Consider the following 19585-nt stretch of genomic DNA (forward strand, 5'->3'; position numbering starts at 1 on the left):
GCAGAGCACAGGCTGGCTGCAGCTCTTCACTGCCTGAAGGCAGAGCTGGGGTGGGCAGAAGCCCCAACACGGTGCCCCAGCTCCATCCTGAACCTCCAAGGAGCACCCTCCTGCCGAAGGCCCCATGCTCCCCTCCAAGGGGACTGCCAGCCCTTCCAGGACAGGGCAGATGCAAGGACATAGCTCAGGGCCTCCCGGCACCTCCGTAGTGGAGAAACCCTCCTGGCCCCTAGCAATCAGCTCAGCAAAGAGGAGAGTGCGCTGGCCTCTCAGCGCTGGTACGTTGCTTGCTTGCAGCCTAAATCACCCCAGCTTCCCTAACACCCAGTTCCAGAGACTTGAGACAGAAATGTGGCCTGCTCCATTTCATCGTCCCTAAACAGCACAGTATACGCTTCAGAAAGAGCTCAGCAGGTTTCAGAATGAGYATCCAACTTTGGAGAGAGCATCAGAGCACGAAGGAGCAGAACACAGAGCCAAACCCCATCACCTCCTCCCCACAGCTCCGCACTTTATCCCTTGGCACCCTCCTCCCAGTTAGCACCCTGTTAGTCCCTGCTCTCCCGTACGCCCTCCGTGCCACCAGATGAGGAGCACCGCTGTGCTCTGGCACCCGCTCACGAGAGCTGAAACTGCAAGGTCAAGTAAAAGCTGCAAGGCTGGCAGGAGAGCCTGGGATTGCCCCCCCTCCGCTAGCCTGGAGGAGGTTACCAGTGGCCTCCCACCTGCTTGCTGGTGTCCAGAGTGACGAGCAGAGGTGAGAGCATACCTGTGCTTCCCAGTGAGGTCAGGTCTTGAACCCAGGCAGATGCACTGAGCTGGCCCTGGCCACTCACCTGCTGTCAGGAGACGTCTGGTGCCACTGCGAGGAGATGCTGAACCTCCTGGGTGAGTAGGACACTACCATCCGGCCTAATGCAGAGGGCCTTACAGGTGAGGCCACCCCATGGCTGGGCCATCAGCCCTTGGGGAGCTGCTGGCAGGGAGCGTGCAGGAGCTCCATGTCGGATGGAGACAGCTCCGGTCGGGCAGGGACGGCCAGGGCCACCGGTGCGGTGGCTTTTCACGCTCCAGYGTCTGGGGCTCGGCAGGACAGTTCACCAAAACCCAGCTTTTTGCCGGGAACTGGCTGCCCTCTAGAGGGTCAGCTCTGGCATGGCGTGAACTGAAAACCAAGGTCTTCTCGGCCACCTCTTTGCCTGAAGAAGCAGAGCTGGGGGGCTCCCACCCTCCGAGGCTTTGCCCTCACCTCGGGGGCGACGGGACCCTTCGCCATGCGTGTGCCCCCTCGTTGCACACGGCCAACGGCGGCRAGCTGGACGGGGCTCGAAGGGCTCCAGCGAGTGCTACGGCGTCGACACAGCCTCATCGCAGCTGCCGGACGCCTGGGAGCCGGCCGTCCTTGCGGAGGGGACGTGCTCACTCGGCGCAGAGCGGGGCCCACCTGGAGGGTGCAGTAGCTTGCTTTGGGCCAAGGGATAATTTTTCCCCATAGGGTCCCTGCAGGGGCYCAGGGGGTCAATCTGACCTGTTCCACCGCGTCCAACTGATGTTTCTCCAGCTGTCCCATGGGTAGCAGATGACATCCACGCTGCATTAGAGAGATCCCCCTTTTCAGGYGGACCCATCAGGTGCACCCTGGGCACAGCCACCTCCGGCGGCTCCCCCCCGGGCCGGGCGAGCCAAGCGCGCGGTCGCCCTGGAAATGCACAGGAACAGCCGCAGCCACGCCGCTGCCCGTAATCAACAGGAGCACGCGCCGCGCCACGGTGGCGGGACCTCGGCCCGGCAGGTTGCTTTCCAGCAAAAGGCCCAGCCCGCTCCCGCCACCGACTTGGAGAGGTCGCCATTACTGTAAATCATCAACACTCAATTACTGCAGCACCCGTTCTTAAAACAAAACCCCCTCGGGCGGCCCTGGCTGTCTGGGGACACAAGGGCTGTGGGCCACGTTCGCCACACGGGCTGCGAACGGCCAGAAGCAGCCAGGAGCCTGGGTCACCCCGAAACAGCGGGGCAGCGGCCGAGCTGAACGCAGGAGCCCCAGCTCCTGCTCCAGCCGAGCTGCGCAGCGACGTGTTGGATCTCAGAGCAGGCTTCCCCTCCCCACCCACCCCTTCCTCTCCCAGATTTGCTCGTGACTGCCTAGGAAAGACCACCAGGGCACACCGCCGGACACCCTGATGCCGCGAGAGCCTGCGCTGGCTGGGTGATCCTGGACATCATCCACCAGAGGCTGGTGTCCTCCACAMCGGTTGCTCCTTACGACGGCGTCCCCTCCACGGGGATGCGTGCGCTCAGCTCGCCCCCCGCGCCGCCCGCCTGGGCCTCTCGCGAGCGGAGACGCTGCTCCCTGCCAAAGCGCTGGAGCGAGCAGCTGGGTCAGTCTTTCCATGAGGAAATCCATTTGTCAGGGGCACATAACTCAGCTGTGAAACCTCACTCCTGGCTGAAACTTGGCTCCGCTCAGAAGCGAGGGAGGCTGGAAAGGCCCGAATCCAGTGGCTACAGGTGTGAAAAGTAAAAGCCCTTTTTACAATGAGCTCTTGTAACTTAGGAGGAACGGCTTCAACCTCCGCACTGCGTCTTGGCGAGGCCCGGACTGCGTGTGCGTCTCAGATTAAACAGGAGGAGGACAAAGTCGCCGGAGACCAAAGCGAAGCAGCTCACAGGCTGCAGCACGCAGGACGCGGCCGCTCCTCGCCCAACGGCCTGCGCTCCAAGCTGGCGCGCTGCCGTTCCCCAGGCACGGGGAGAAGGGCATACCTGCCCCACAGAGGCTGGGGACCGTGCAGAGAACTGCACCGACACGTGGGGAGCACCTCGCGGAGAAGAGGGAACTCTCTCCAGAAAGCGTCGGAAAGTTTACGCATCCCCGGGGATCCAGAAGATGGATGTTGGATGAACATACAAAGTTGGTCCCATCCTGGTGAAATCCTGGTGGCAATGGGAGAGGAAACACACGGCTTCTCCTACTCAGCTGAAAATTCCCCTCCRAAGCAGTTCTGTATTACTCCTTTATCACCGCAGACTCTGCAATTATATAAAACACCCGGGAAGAACTTGAGTTGAGGACTTGAACTGCATGGTGAAAATACCTATCCTCTACGGCTTACAGAGGATGGGTCCCGAGATCCCATGACACTGCCAGTTTTAAGCACTCACTCTGCGCTTGCAAGACATGTGCCGCGTTTGCAGCCTGGCTGTAATTTATCAAAGGACTATAGGACACCACCAGACACGCCAAGCTGGCGAGCTTCTGAAAATCTCAGTAACACTTTTTAATATACAAGAATCAAAAGTACAGCAGTTTTACAATGTAGGAAAATTTAATACATACTATATAAACAACATATTTACATCAGAAATCACTAGGACAGTGGCATTTTTTCACAAATATAAATTAATATTAATTACTGTTTTTAGTCAACAGGTTTAAAAGTCCACAATTTTACAGTAAGAGTCCTTCTCTCCCCAGTGGGGAGGTGGAGGTCAGGAGGAAATGGGTGAAAGCAGAATAGTACTTTTGTGTGGATCACTTAAAACTGTTCAGAAAGACTTCAAGGAGCTGTTAAGCATCCACTTCAATTGGGCATCACTTCACTTACCTGCAGCAGCTTTTAGTCTGCAGGGCTTCCATCATGTAAATTCATACCTTTATACCATTTCCAAAAGAGCTAGGCTGAAAAAATCATTTTTAAAACAAAACAAAAAATCCAGCAAGTTGCTACTTGCAACTTTTCCTGCAAAGAGGCTAGAGGAATCCTGCAGCTGCTTTGGAAAGAACAGCTGTACCAGATGTTGCCACAAACACTATAGTGAAGGTTACGGCTGTGGACCTGTACCCTCCAATCCCATTCACATCTAACAGACTACATCTGGTTATGGTCCCTATTTTGAGGGGACAGAAAACGCAGGTGTGTGCTTGGGGAGGACTCTCTCTCTCCAGTCTAGTTCTCCAGGTTGTTTAAGGCCAAACCCAAGTGAAAACTCCCTCACCATGAGGGAACAAAACTATATGGTTAATATCAAGCTAACGTGACAGCAGGCGCAGCTCTTCACTGGATATGGATAAAGCTTTTACTGTTGCCCTGGTTTCTAGAAGGAACCCCATACAATTTCATGCCTGGAACCCAGGACAAGCAGAACCGCTCAAATCTAGACATAGATCATCCATGACAACCCCTCTTGTGGGGGTTCAAAGTCTTCCTGCACCTACTGTAATACTGCTCTGGCCAGTGTTGCCTTTTGCTACAAGCGTATGGCACAAACTTTCCATCACGATAGCATCGCTTTGTGAATGTGAATGAAAAGAACAATTCCTCTTTGCTCCTCTGAGTGAGCAGGTTTCTTCCATGTTCACATTAAAAACTAATACCTCTGAAAAGAAAGGACCTCTTTGTTGAACACCGCAGCAGCTGCACCCCTCAACACACCTTAGTGAAAACCACAGCAGAAACGCATTACCTCAACTCCTCCTATCCACCCTTCAGCTCCAAGGGAGACCATGGAAGACTTGCCTTCTCCTCCTACTGCACAAATACACATGTAACACTTCTTCAGGACAGTGCACTGCTGCCTGTACAGGTTCACTCCTATGGAAGCAAGACTGCTCTGCTTCTGGTAAGTTTGGTGTAAAGCTTAGGAAGAAGAAAAAAAAAAAAAGAAGGAAAAAAAAAAAAAAAAAAAAAGAAGAGCAGAACATTTCCTCACCTCCCAAAGCCATGATTTGATGTCTCTCTACATCTGCCTTGAGATTGCCCCCCAACAGGTCTCCTGCTTGCCAAAATTCTCACTGATGGGACACAAGCCAGAGGGCTACCCCTTTCATGAGTATCACAGTAGGGGGTTAAGCAAACCTCAGCTGGAGAGAGCAAAATGCAAACATGTAGCCAGGCATATAGTTGGTCTTGTGGCACAACGATGGGCAGTCGTGCAGCTGCTCCATGTGCAACGAATCATGGATGCTCTCTTGAAACRTTTAACAGGACATGTGCCCAGTTAAACCAGTGGGCTCAGAACAGCGTGAGCATGCCATGATCACAAYGGATTTCAAGAAACATAACTCCTTCAGCACCAAGCAAATGGGAGACACAGAGGTTATTAGTGTTGATTTGTGTGCAGTCTTCCAAAGTGCTAGCTACAGTAGGCACAACAGCTGCAAGTCAGGCAAGCCAACCCTGAACATCCATCTCCCCTCTATCTTTTAGGGAAGCGACATCACAGCTTATTAGGGTCATATACTGGCATCTTAAAAGGAGGCCCAACATTTGCCCCCTACCAAAAGGAGCAGCGTGGAACCAGCCTGATCTTTAATACTGAGCTCCAGGAGATGAGACACATCCCCAGACACCATGTTATGGGGTGCTGGCTGCTTTTTAATCTCCAGGGACATGACTCCATAAACAAAGAGCTACAGCCTAAAAAAAATCACCCAGTCTACTTCCGGCCATCAGTTGGTGCTGTAACCACTATCACCGTATTAGTCTCCAGGCTGGACATTATTCCTCGTATAATATACTGTGATTCTAATACTTAGATAAACGTTTGCTCTGAAGTCCATTCAGATGGACTGCAAACCATTCTTCTCCCTCTGCCTGTGTTGGGTTCCTAAGACATTTGCTCCAGGATTTTTTTTTTTTTTAAGTACCAAGAGTCCTGAATTCCTACCTCTCCCTCTTTTCACTTAGGTGCTAGGGTCTCAGGCATTTTTCCAATTTAGAGTGAGGAGATCTTCCAGTGCAGCCACATTTACCAATTCAGAGTTACTGCTGCTTGCTAACGCAGCGGCAGAGAGGTGACCTTTTGCTGGACAGCGGTCCACCGGCTTCCTATTTAACTCTGCTCTACCCTCCCGTAGATTGCAGTAAAGGTTTGTGATTACTGCTTTGTGAAGTAGAGAGAAATGGCTTGCACAAAGACTGGGGTACTTCAGTGGCAGGGAGGTTAGAAGAGTCAGGATCCTCAAATGCCTAGAGCMATCTTCTGCCCTAGTACCTTGCTGCTTCCAGTCAACATGGTCGGTACTAGTTCCTGGACCATCCAAGCTGCCAGCATCAGGCAAGGAGTTTTGTTAGGAATTCCTGAGCCTTATCCACTGGGAAATACTGTTCTCATCCCAATTCCTTTCCTTTGTTTAGAAGTGAACTAAGCCTTGACTAAGGAAGCCTGTCTCTTCTTCACAWATCTCAAGCTTCCTGCAGCCAAGGTGCACCCAGTTCCAGCCCTGGAGGTGGGTAGAAGATTCCCTGCACCTCTTCTGTTGCAGAGGATACAATGGCACTCAAGCAGAGCCAGTTTCTTGAAATGGATAAACACATGAGAAATGCTATTGCGGCCAGGAAAGCGATGGATTGTCACCAGCATGGGTTCAACTCCTTTGGAGTCACTCTGCAGAGATGTTGAGCCCCCCTTTTAGCCAAGCCCTGCAGTAGGAAAAGCTTGGCTCCTGAAGGACTCTCCTGTCTCTCCTTAGATATGTATCTTCCCACTGCCCTATGCTGGTTACACGCAAAGCCCAGCCCAATCAGTTTATCCCCAATTCCAAAGCAGCATCTATCACATAACATCAAGTCAGAGCAGGCATACAGCCATCTGCACAATCTAAGCAGCATCAATCCACCTTCTTGGTTCTGGGGAAACTCTGTGGCCAGGAAAAATTCACTCAGGTCCATCAGACCGAGGGAAACAAAACCAAAGCAAAGGATGTCACCCAATCCTCCCAGCAGGCAGCAAGCCTGGTTCCAATGTTCAACTGGACAAGGGAGGAAAGGAAACCGAATCCAGACCAGARTGGAGAGCTAGGGAGAACTTTCCTCCACCTGCTCCCCCAAAATCCTCCTTGACCCAGCAAGATGATAGCAGCATGTTCAGAGTTTCTGGTTACTGGTTTGAGAAACCAGCCGCTGTTGCATCAGACCGAGTATTTCAGACGTACACTTTCCCCTCTTGGTCACTTTATGTTTTCCGTACATTCCAGTTATAATCTGGATTATTTTTCTGTTCTAATGACCTATCCAGGGGTGACCGGTGATCGAGGGGTGACTTGGAATCATGAGGGGATTTCTGAGATGGGGGTGAGCGAGGGTCCGACACTGCAGGGTGAGGTGGAGGAAGAGGCTGTTTATAATCTCCCGATTTGTCTGTGTGGAAGGACCGGTAATGGTCCGAAGGTCCTTGGCCATGGTATCCCATGGGCGGCCTATGATCAGACATCCGTCGGAAATCCTGCTGGTGGTAATTCTGAGGCCTGAACTCATCAGATCGTCGACGCTTGGAATCATGATGGTGCCTGGAAAGAGAAGATAAATGAATGGAGACTGGTTCCCTGTGGTGTTAATACAGCCCTCCCCTTTCCAAGGTACCAAAAGATGAGTATTTCTGTCCCTGGACATCACAGTTAARCAAGTTCATAGCCCTAGAAAAGGCTGATAAACTACTAGTAAACCACACCTCCATGTTTACCTATCAGGCTAATCTAGTTGCTTGCAAACCACTTTATCTATTGCTGCATGGCATGCATAAGCAGCTTCTAGCAAGGAGCAGATGGCATACAGCACAAAGGAAGGAGCAAAGTCATGGTGCCTGGCTGGGACTGCAGCGAAAGGGGAACATCATCACCTAGCTGAGATCTACCAGGAGGACAYGGAATCTTGCTGCAGCCCAAGCCTGAAACAATTAGATGCTACAGCAGAACGAAAGCCTTGCCCAGCAACAGTCACTGACAACCCAAAAGAACAAACTCAACTCTGCAGGCAAACACAACTGACCTTGCCTTTAATGGCAAGCCCAAACAGTACTGTTACTGCCAACAATCCTACGTATCACTGAGCTGCTGCTGACAAGGGTCAAAGGGTCTAAGATCAGGCAGGCCACTGGCCTAACATGGCTAAGATAGGCCAGTTTCTGCACTCCTGGGCCACTTTTGTTGGCCTCACACAACTAGTGAACTTTTGTTTTTCACTGTGTGACTCTAGGCTGACACTCAAACTCCCAATGTCGAATCCACAGCCTATCTCCCTCTGCCACCTGCCTGCCCCAAGGAAAGCTGCCTGGGGGCATTGCTGCAAACTCTTCCCAGGCTTCTTAAGATGAACGAAGAATCACCTGTCGTAATAATCTCGGTGGCCTCTATGGTCTCGGTCACTGTTGTACTGTTCATAGGGCCTCTTGCGGGAGAGGTTATTTGGTCTGTAGTTCCCAGAGCTTCGATGGGGCTCTCCACGAGATCGGCGATCCCCATAGTGGTGATCTTTGTACCAGTGCTGTTCGTACTGGTGGTGCCGCTCCCCGCCCCACACCTGGTTGCTGTTGCCGCCATAGTTGAACTTTCGATCTCTCTGCCAGTCTCCTCGATCTGCAATGAGGAAAGCACAGACAACAATTTTCTATTACTTCATTTAAGTCTATTACTTCTTTGCTGAATTCTCAAAGAAATAAGAACAGTTTACTGACTGCAGCACCTTTTACAATTTTTGCGACTATCACTGTGTTCCTTTAGCCTTCTCCTCCCTTAACTATGTGGACACAATTTTATTCTTTGAATTTCTTTATCATTATTCTAGCCAATCTTCTTCTGTCCTGTTCTTATGCTCTCTTCATCACTGCATGATAATGTTTTCTAGTCCAGCAATAAAGTGAAAATACATGTTCTGTCCCATCATCTTGTTATATTCATCTTTTCCAGCAAGAGATCTATGTCTTTAAACCTGACCAGACCCCAGTTCTGGAAGATTTGTGCCCAGAACCCAACAGCCATTAGGTTAGGAGGGACAGCTTTCTCCAGTTTCCCAGTGCAGCACTCACCTGTGTTGCTGAAATGTCTCTTGTTGGGATGGCCATAGYTGTCACGCGGATGCCCATGCATTTGCTGCTGGGCATGGGAAGGGGGCATGTGGAGCTTCTGGGAATGAGGATTGTGAGGCACGTGAGACTGAGACATCACAGAATCGCGACTGGAGCCTGATGGCTCTGGGCGGAACGGCTTCTTCATGCCAGACATGTCCTCCTTCTTCTTCTGCTCCTGCTAGGCACAAGGGAGAGGGTCACATCTTGATTGCTTTTYCAGCAAAAGATTATGTGAGCAATGGTCTTGTCTGTCACGCTCTGGACTTGCCTGGACATTCCCTGCACGATGGGCCACCTGCTTTCTTCATGAGRTTTTTGTGAATTAACTCTGCCCAAGAGTGAAACCAATGGCCATGGTGCAAGTTTAGGGGAGGACAAGCACAATTTTGCCCCCACAGCTCCACTTCTATATCCTCTCTTTAAGGGGCAGTACCCCCCAGTCTTTTCATTGTCACGGTCAACTCAACATTATGGATCACATCAAGCAATGCTTTTTCTTGGTTAAAATAGCCAGGGTAAAATAACAAAGGTGACCAAYGTCCTTAGACGAGAGAGGAAAAATTCCACGTAAAAGAGGAGATATAAACAACCAGGGTTGTTTGGATTTTAACACTATTACAGCATGCCAACGACAATAAAGAAAGTCCGTGATAAAGGGAAGGTATGTATCAACATTTTCAAGTGTTAAAAAGAGCATAAAAATATATTCTGGAAAGCACAGGGTCAGAGCAGTGCTACTGAACTTTGCAGGGGAAAACAGGTCTTGGTTTCTGACTCAAAGCTTTACAAGTAGGTCGTCAAATTCACAAGAGTCCTGCTGGGACCAGAGCAAGGAGCAACTGCAATAACACAATTCCCACAAGTAAAGCTAGGGCAAAGAAGAGCAGGAAGAACTCTGAGCTTCATGATTTATTTCTCACTAAGAGAGCACACATCACATCTCACCTCCTCTTCCTGCGATCTTTTCTTATGAGCCATCTTGTAGAGTTTATGCAGCTTTCTGGCATCAAATTCTGTGAACTTTGACACAAATATCCATAGGTTCCTGGAAGGACATTAACATTTTCTGTTAATTGCCAAAGGAACATTTTAACTGCCATTTTCCTCACTAGTCTTCTAAAAACAGTTGGTGAAGTTCCTCCAGCAGATGACCTAGCTGTACCTACCCAAACCACTGTGTTGCCACTCCTTGGGGGGAAGCAGAACTTCTCATAGTTAAGATTCCTACCCAGAGGTACCTCCCATTCAAACACAGAGTGCAAGAGCATCCATCCCAGCACTGAAGAGCTCAGAYCAGATAAGACCAAGGATGGGAAAAATGAAATTATCCCCTATACTTTACTGACTGGGAACCAATGGACAGAAACAGTACGTAAGGTCTTACGGTCAGTTTCTGACCAAGCTGAGAATCAAGCCCAGGACTCTTACCTACAGTTTGGCAGCTCAACTAGAAAGTTGCCTTTTCTCTAAAACATTCTCAGGCTTTACACTATGACGACTCCTAAGTGCCTGCAATATAGTAGGGGCTGTAAGGAGGAGAGTGGAGGAGATGGATCTCCTTTATCCCATACAGGAAACTGTCAAAGATAATAAAACAAGGGCATGCTGAAGAGAAAGAGCCTGTAGCTCATTTGGCCTTTGATCGTTACACTGGGAAGACTTAAAATCCAATAGCCTCTTCACCACTGACATGTTTGCTTACTTTCTGTAAWCACTAAGCAGGGAAGCTTTCAGCTTCCCATCTCTGGTTGCAGTATCATGCCTAGGGCTAACCCGTAGTTCAGAGACTTCTTCCCAGCTCTGAACACGCAGAAGTACCCTGTGCTTTGTCTACACAGGGGATGAACTGTTGCTTTCCAACCAACATCAGAGCAGTTCCACCTTCAGCAGAAAACTTTCTCCTTCCAGTTCAGGAGAGGATGTTCCACGATCTTTTGAACTGAGCTCCTCAGAGTAAAATAAAGGGTTTTGCACTGGTTGAACAAAACTAATAGAAATTAATTTAAGCGAAAGCAGCACAATACTCTGATGCAGACAAAACCCTTGCCTGAGACTGGTCAAGGACTGAATGGACTAGGGAATGCAACACTTCTTTCACAAGAAAGTGTTAATAAGAGCAAAACACCACACTGAAATAAAACCCAGCAGTCTCTGGTACATTTTTAAAATATCACAAATCAGTCAAAGAAAACAAAACAATTCCTTACCTTCTCCACAGCTTGATATGATCCTGGTCAGTGTAAGCTTTAAGGCACTCAGAGATGCGGTCCCCGATTTTTAGGAGGCAGTTGCGTGTGTGCTCCAGCTGTTCTTGAACCGTCAGTCCCTTGTCAGGCTTATCTAGTTGCTTCAATGCTTTCTTTACTGGTCTCATTCTTTCCTTGCACTTGAACAAGCAACAAAGAGCAGAACGTGATTCATTTGGCTTAGGGCTCTACACTCTGTTCTCTTGTTAACCAGACAGAGCTGGAAAAAGTTCATTAGCATGAGGTATTAGCTTTATCTGACTGCTAGGCAAGGAGAAATCAGCTGTGAAAACAGCAATTTGTTAGACACGGTACATAAAATTCAGAGAAGATGAGTCTCCCCATTTCCACTGCCCTCCTTCTAGAGGTGAACGACCTGCCTCACAAACAGTAAACGCATGTAGCCTGCTTGCCACGGCACGCAGGGAAGCATAACCAAGCATTTGCATGTCGAACAGCCCCAGCTGAAGGAGCGTTCACTCAATAACCTCCCTGTCCATCCAAATCTGTGTTTGTTTTAATCTCTTGCTTTTACTGAAACTGGGAGACATGAGACGAAAGCACCGTCTTTTTCTGCGTGCATGAACACTTTACACAGACAGTAAATTAGACATGTCTCCTGCCTGACTGGCTCTTTCATACACACCAGAGGGAAAACTAAAGAAAAACACAGAACCTGCAGGCCTAAATTTCAAAATTACAGACTGGATTTTTTGAACAGACAAGATTGAGTCTTCTGCCCCTCCCTCTGCAAGCCAGGCTGAGGAAAGTCTATCTTGACAACTTCTACTAAAAACCTATTTTCACAGCAAACTGTGCAGATATGTTTCTTACAGGAGCGTTTACAAAGTTAGAGAAGTTCCTGCAGCTCAGACAACTYCGTAACAACTACAGCCACACATTGTCACCCTCAGGAACCCTCCTATGTTCCCCTGCCTAGCACAGTCCCAGAAGCTCCTTGGTTTTTGTGGGAGAGACACTGACACAAAAGGGTACAGGGTCATCTTTAACAAAGGGTTGTGAAATGAGCAGTAGAAAATTCTCAGCTGAAGGCAGAGAGCCCTTCAGCATATTACATTGGTATGCTGTCCTCCCCTGCATCCCTGGCAGAGGGAAGGATGAACGTGCTTTAGAATGCAAGGCAAAATTTTCAAGAGAGTGATTCAAATCCTTAAGAGTGCAACTGATTTAGCAAATTAGGGGCTGGAAGAGCTTTGGTACTTCTTCCAGTTGAGGTGCCACTGACAGCACCACAGAAGAGTCTGGTGGGCAAGTCTTGTACAGGKTTTTTTTGTGATGCTTTCTAACTGGCCAGAGGGAATCACAGTAGAGCCTGAGGAAGGGCTCTGCCCCTTCCAGAGTGAGATGTATGGATTAGTGCTGAGCACTTACACATGGCCTTGGATAACGCGCAAGCAAACTCTGGCTATCCTGCTGGGATTCTCTGTTACTGTCTCCCTGTCTCCCCAGGAAAATACTCACTATGCTGAATGTTTCTTGGTCCAGATCATCGTCCTCATCTTCTCCAATGGGGATTGGTTCACTCCCTGCTGTAATGTGGACGGGACCTTGAGATCTCTTCCCTTTGCTTCCAGATTTGGTTTCACCACTTTTAGGCTTTAAAAGGACAAGTTATAAACATCACACAGTAAGCCATACTGTAGGATCTTAAGTGATCCAACAACTTCACACTATTGTTACTGGCAGTTCTCAAAACCCGGGCACTGCTCCCACAGCTTTCCTCCCAAGATCTCAAACTGTTTTGCCGTAATACCTCTGTTTAGCTTTATGTCATCCCTGAAGGAGCACAGGAAAGTCAGAGCCAACATTTTGGACATGAATATGATGCTTATATTTACACACAGAAAAATCAACTTTGAGGACTTGGAAGCAAGATGCAACCTCAAATCATGGCCTGGTAAGTGTAAATTTTGACCTATATGACTTAATTATGGTCAAAGTCCTTTAGAGTCAAGGCAAAAATCACTGGAAAGCAMACTTTCCCCTACATATGAAATAAAGCTTAGTTTGTACTTATGACCTCAATGTCAAAACACATTGGGCATACAGTATATATTCTGTTCTTTAGACAKATACCTCAGGTAATTTTTATAGAGCCTTTTGCCTCTCTTTGTTTGAACCCAGCCAAAGGGCAAACATACCCACAATTCAAGGGACATTTTAGTCCATAACACAGCGCTTGTGTTGAAACATTCATTCTACTGAGTCCTCAACAGCCACAATGACAACTCACAGTCCTAATAGTTTAGGTAGTTGGATTATTCTAGGTGAATTTAAATTAGAGAGGAACACAGACAAGTAGCTGTCAACTCCATAATAAATCACAGCTGAACATTGCTTTGAACTGAGCGCTCCAGGCTCTTCTTCCTTTCTTCCCTAACATCAACTATTCTGTCATAGAACTGACTTTAAAACACAGCTGTCCTGAGACAGTCTTGATAAAGCTTGAGGAATGAGAGAAGAAAGGGAGAGATTTAGGACATACTGCCTTTTCTTCACACCAAGAAATTCAGTGGACCTGGAAAAAGGTTAATACCTCACCCCATGGTGCTTCACTGATGTCTCTTCTTACATGGCCTTTAATAAATCACAAGTCTCATGGCTTGCCCTTCTGATCAGGACTTTCCCCATGTCTTAGACTACTCGTAATAGTATCGCATACCTTTTCTTTCTTTTCTTTTGTCTTCTTTTTCTCTTTATCACTTTCCTTTTCCTTCTTAGTGGTTGTCTGTTTCTCCTTGTTCTCTTTGTTCTCTTTCTTCTTCTGTTTCTTTTTCACTGGGCTTTTTTCCAAGCCATCCTCCTAGAAAAGCAATCGCAGCACTGTCAAGGTTGGAGTCCCTCTCCTCACATACACCTTCTCCCATAAAACTTGCACCCATGAAAAGCAGATTTTTGAGGTCCATCCAAATTTGCCTGCACACCTAATAACCAGACAGCAGCCCATACACCCAACCCTTAACAGAAGGGCATAGAAATYAGACCTGCCCCAATCTGTAACTAACTGACAAACTCCAAACAAGCACTGCTTTCCTATGCTAGCTGCACTAGAGAACACTCAGTAACTACCCGTAAGGTAGATACTGATCAGAGCATGAACAAAAAGCCTTAGGTTATAAGCCAAACCACTCAAAGAGAGCAGCTTTTCTAAGCAACAGCATGACCTTGGTGAACTCCAACTTCACCACTGGCTGACGTACTGAAAAGRAGAGGGAAACAATTCTTTCTTTCCTTTTTAAGGCCAAAGGACTTTGTCTTAAGACAACCTTTCCTCCAAGCCAATATACAGATGTGCGTGGCTATTCTAGGATCCACTAGAAACACTTAAGAGTGCGAACTCAAAAGAGGGGGTGAAGAAGGTCCCTCTCAGCCTAACAGCCGAATATACCCTCCTGTGAGCACTCCTGTGGGAATGCACTCTGTAGCTTCCTAAAAATCTACAGAGCACTTGTAATAGGTGCTTTCAAGCTGAGTTTATGTAGCAACACCATAGCCCACCAAGTCAACTCACCTTGACTTCACCCTCTTCTGACTGGTTGTCTGAATGCCGAGGAGAGGAGAGTTCATTCCCGTGCTCATCTTTGACTTTGGGAGCCTTGTTCTCTTTCTTTACCCGTGGTTTCCTCTTCTTCAACTTGCCCTGGATAAAACACAGAACAAGTCAGAGCAAGCAAGGAGCTCTAGCTGCTTCCTGGAGACATACCCCATGTCATCAACATCTCATGAACAGCTGCAGGTCGTGCAGAATGGCAGGAAGTCTGAAGTGCCCCAGGAAAGCCTAGTGGGTCACGTATGAAATTAGATGATCACATTTCAGCCAGAAGCAGAACCTGCCTGTGAGATCCGAGGGGCCAAAGGAATATCCCAAACATCTRCAAACTGGTACATACAAAATGATGATGCTCAGGTGACAGGGCAGAAAGCTACCCGATTCCCACYGTCACCAGGTATTTCATGTATTATTTAACAGAACACATAATGGCACAACTTCCAAGTGAGAGAAACAGAAGATAGAATATATTCAAAACACATATTCCAGGCCAAGTTATGCCCTGTCTCTAGAGCTCAAAGTACCCCTTACTGGAGATTCAGAGAGTAGTCAACAATCAGCTTTGTTTATTCCATTATTTTTCAAAACCTTTTTAAAATTGCAGTGGTATACACTGCTCAAAAATAGCTGGATAAACAGGCACGACCATTCCCTGTTTTCCTGCAGTGGTTTGTACATAAAGCACACTGAGTTTGCACAGTCCTATTTTCTCAGGAAATTTAATTTAGGATTAGTGAGTCATGCTGAAGTCCATCAATTAGTGTAGTGATTATCTGTCCTCTACCAATTATCATTTCAGTATCACAGTGTRATCAGACCACACACAAATCCAGAGTCTTTCATGCAGAAGTTATTCAGTGAGCTGGGAATATAGTCTATCCTGCCTCCCACCATCAACCAACCATTCACTCTGGAATCCCCAAAATAAAGTAGSTATGTCCTCACCTCTTCCCCATCTTTCATGTTTTCTTTCTTGTCCAGATCTTTCTTCAGCAGTTTCAGTAGATAATCAACCCGGGTCTGGAGCTGTTTTCCCTGAGGTTTCTTATCTGTCTCAACTGGTAGGATCTTTGATACAAAGGAAAAAAAAAAAAAAGAAAAAAGAAACAACACCCATATGCACCTATCAGACCTCAACAGGAAGAGATAGGCATTAACAGCATTCCCTCCAGGTCAGCAAAGGGCTGGAGATGCTGCATTTTCTGGAGAAACTGGAAGGCTTAAGCATTTCTTCCAGGCCCAAAGAGATTCCACAGACTCTGCTTGTCTTYGCCCTTAGGAAAGCTCCTAGCAGCTACAAGGATCCCTACTCTTGGGCTCTCATTGGAGTGAAAGGACCCCATGGGAGCACTCTACATGCTCAAGAATCTTTCTAATGATCATGGAAAAACTATAAAAGAACTTGTAAAATATTCTGGGAGTTTGCATTGCAAAATCGAGTTCACTCTGCATCTTGACACACCAGATTTGTTTGTGACAGCCTTGTCACAGCAAGCTGGTCTCCTCAGGTAGTCTGAGGCATTGCTACAGTAATGATACAGCCAGAGAATGTTTATTGGAAAACAAGGCTGCCACTTGGTGAACAGTTTCTCAGCTTGCCATTTGGTGGCATGTCTCAGGCAATTGTTTCCATTGTGAATGGCCTTTGGACCTCATGTTGGAAGGCTCTTAGCCACAGTCCAATCTTTTCTAAAAGCACTAGAGGGGATGTCATGAGAATGCAGTGTGCTGGCAGCAAAGCTGATTTTTAAAGAGCCCCGGTGTTCCCCAGCCCTCTGCTGAAAGTCCACTGTCTTTCCACTGTGCTGTCACAACAGCTGGTGGCTTATTTTTAACCGTGGATCACTTCAACGTGGCCCCCATAAACAGTTCTTATGGGAACGGCTGAGGGATGGAGGAACTAAATGGAGGCTTTCCAGCTGGCTTTGCTGTCCTAGCCAAACATTCATGTAACTATACCCTCAGAGTTAACATAGACCAATCATGACATAACAGCATCAGATCTGTGAAAAACTCTTTGCACACAGAGATTCAAACTCAAACCTTTGTGAGATGCTCAAGGAAACATCAAGTCATGATTATGCAATGCAGCCTCTGTACTATGCACGTAACCACATGTCAGTATTACCATTTTCCTCCTGCATCATTTCAGTATGGTTCATATGGCACCATTCAGAGAAAATTTACTGCCAATCAAACAACATAACTCTGCTTTCCATCAGCATGCAGCATTCCACAGAGGTCACTGTTTTCCTCGTTATTATTCATTATTATTTTTGGAGGGCTTACAAACACAAACATCTGGTTCAGGGACAAATCAAACATGTTCTCTATGAACACTGTCATGGACCCAATGCAAGCAACATGCAAAGCAACCTACCTTATCTGATAACTTCAACTCCGGATCTGTTTTAATTAGCTCCCAGTTTCCATAACCATGCTCGTAAATTCCCACTAACAAGCGAGAATCCTCCTCCACTCCCCAGTCTACATCAAAATGGGCAGCTTTGACACGGCACGTCAGGCGGTACCTGAAGGCATTTCAAACATGAGCTACTTTTAATGCTCCAGGGGGTAAAGCAAATCCACATATCTAGGCTAGTCCCTTTCCACCACAAAATCCAAATTCCCTGAGCCTCTTTTTGCATTGCCTGCTCAGCCATTCAAACTCACTTCTTCCTTTCCTCTGGGTCTGTGGGGATGGATTTATGCAGCATTTCAAACTCTTCTTCATGCTGGATGATGGATTTCACATTGACTTGGACACCAGAKATCTTGATAGTAGGACCTCTTCTTTTCCCAGGTCCTTTCCCTGTTCAACAACAAGTATGCCAACTTAGAGCACTCTTACAGAAAAAATGGTCTCTGGGAAAAAGTCTGGAGGCAGAAAACACCACCTTGCCCATAATCTCTTATCTCTTTTTTAAATATAAATCTGTCTGCTAAGGTGGGTCCAAAAGTGAATCAGCTTTCACTAAGTTGCTTAGTTCTGCAATCTGAACACTCCTCGGATCCTTCTCGTTAAACTACATCTAAGTACACTGGAGCCGTTGCTTCAGGAGTTTTGTTCAGCTACAATAGGCAGACATGCAGCTGGAAATCCAGTGCAGACCTCTACATGTCCAAACCATGCTGCTTCCTAGAAACCTACAGCACAGGACAGTTATATATAGAGTGGCTGACAACAACAGCTTGGGGGATTGTTAATTGTGGACCCTGCTCTGCCATGGAGTACAGAGCACCAGTTTAACTCCCAGTCCCAGAAGCAGTTAGAATATATTCTGGTTGCCTTGTGGCATTAAATAAGCTGATAGCTTCATCCTCTCCCTGGAAAACTCATGTTTAGTAGACACTAATGCACCAAAACAGCACTCTCCAGCTTGAATAGAAGACCTGTGAGTTTCTCTCCGTTGGTGACAGCTGTGTGGCAGAGACAAGGTAGTTTAAGTGTGTGCTTACTCTTCAGCTTTAAGTTGCCATGTTGCATGTCACCCCATTCAGCAAGGGAATGGTCTCATCAGCTCCAAGAAACGTCCCCCAAAGCATTGCAACAGCAGCACACAAACCTCTTGCTTACCTTCACCTGGATTTTCTTTCAGCTGCTCCTCGTATTCTTGCATTGCTGACACACAGCTGTTGTGGATGAGTTCCCCTAACCGTTTCAAATCAGCTACAGACTTATCCACCAGCTCAGCATCCCGGGCAATACACTCCAGCCTAGAAAAAGGGGGAAAAAATTGAAAATTTTGTTCTTGATATACCACATCTCTGCCCAGACACTCCCTGAGCAATCTTTTCACAGCTTTTAATAATCAATTTTGCACTGCTTTCTGCTGAAACACAGCTCTCCATTTCATTGCCTGCTGCGGGCAGAATTTACTCATGCCCAAACTCCCCAGGTACCTACTCTGCATGGATACAAGACAAYGCTCAAGTGCAGAGTCTAAGACTGCAGGTAAAGAAAACCTGGGCCAGTACAGACTCTTAATACGGAGCTTTTGCTCAGTGGACAGGCAGACACTGTGTCCCATCTCCTCTTACAACATTGCTGCATGGCTGCGCAATGCTTCTCAAAAAGCCCCAGCATTGCCTGTCACAGACCTGTGGGGATGTGTAGACCCCAGCTGCGCTGTTACTGCACTCAACCACCAGCCTGAGCCACAGACATGCAGAACACGTGTGAACATAAGAAGCCTGCGTGACTGGAATCRGGGCAGCAAACAAGACAGTTTTAGTTTGTTCTGTGGCCTAACAAGTGCAGTACAGTGCAGAGGTAGCACAACAGACCCAACTGTTTGGATTTCCTGCTGTTGAAGCAAAGGTGTGAACTGTTTGTCTTGGGAGCAACCGGCTCTCGCTCCGACTGCCCAGTGTTTGTTTACGCCTTTCAGTTCTGCRTTAACTCCATTTAGTAACAGTCAAAAGCTGACATCTGCTGTTCTTCTAGCTTGACTGGAACTAGTCATGCCAAAACTCATGCCCAAACCTTCTGTTTTCCAACAGAAGAGCACAACCAGCTGAGAAAACAAGGTCATTTCTCAGACTACCTAACACAGGGATTGCAGCCTCAGCTTGAAGAACTTAGTAAAGACTACCACTTTCTAGGCCTGCCTAGGCACTACTTCTGTGTTCAGGGACTATACGATAGCAAACTTCTCAGGCTTTATGCTGTTTGAGGAGTTTGTGTGTACTGCAGCGCTCAGAAACACATCATCCCCCATGATAACCCTCTGGAGCCAGGAYAGGACTTACCGTTCAAGAGGCAGTCCAAACTTCTTATAAGCCTTGATAAACCTAAGCAAAAAAAGAAACCAGAAACTAAAGCAACAGCTGTAAAAAAAAAAGCGGCTTCAGTATCACAAATACATTTGAACATGTTAGTTACATCCTGCCCTGTGATCAACCTGGAATTACCCAGTGA

General features: G+C 47.4%; 1 protein-coding gene across 5 annotated transcripts in view; it reads right to left on the bottom strand.

Moving 5' to 3' along the window:
* Nucleotides 1-3310: 3310 nt before the first annotated feature.
* The window catches only part of CHD2 (chromodomain helicase DNA binding protein 2), a 61856-nt gene continuing 45581 nt past the window's right edge, over nucleotides 3311-19585 (bottom strand). For 4 of the 5 annotated variants that reach the window (XM_085308638.1, XM_085308636.1, XM_085308641.1 and 1 more), the window contains 13 exons: nucleotides 19417-19458; nucleotides 18242-18381; nucleotides 17338-17476; nucleotides 17045-17195; nucleotides 15610-15732; nucleotides 14626-14754; nucleotides 13777-13917; nucleotides 12576-12710; nucleotides 11055-11233; nucleotides 9793-9892; nucleotides 8806-9025; nucleotides 8107-8356; nucleotides 3311-7291 (listed from right to left, as the gene is read on the bottom strand). In XM_085308638.1, the coding sequence (XP_085164764.1) occupies nucleotides 6958-7291; nucleotides 8107-8356; nucleotides 8806-9025; nucleotides 9793-9892; nucleotides 11055-11233; nucleotides 12576-12710; nucleotides 13777-13917; nucleotides 14626-14754; nucleotides 15610-15732; nucleotides 17045-17195; nucleotides 17338-17476; nucleotides 18242-18381; nucleotides 19417-19458 (2083 nt within the window). In that variant the 3' untranslated portion in view covers nucleotides 3311-6957. The remainder of the gene's footprint in view (nucleotides 7292-8106; nucleotides 8357-8805; nucleotides 9026-9792; nucleotides 9893-11054; nucleotides 11234-12575; nucleotides 12711-13776; nucleotides 13918-14625; nucleotides 14755-15609; nucleotides 15733-17044; nucleotides 17196-17337; nucleotides 17477-18241; nucleotides 18382-19416; nucleotides 19459-19585) is intronic. The other variant, XM_085308637.1, reaches the window with a different exon arrangement.

This window comes from Rhea americana, unplaced genomic scaffold (genome assembly GCF_003343005.1).
Source record: "Rhea americana isolate MKP2758 unplaced genomic scaffold, rheAme1 scaffold_28, whole genome shotgun sequence".
Lineage (NCBI taxonomy): Eukaryota > Metazoa > Chordata > Aves > Rheiformes > Rheidae > Rhea > Rhea americana.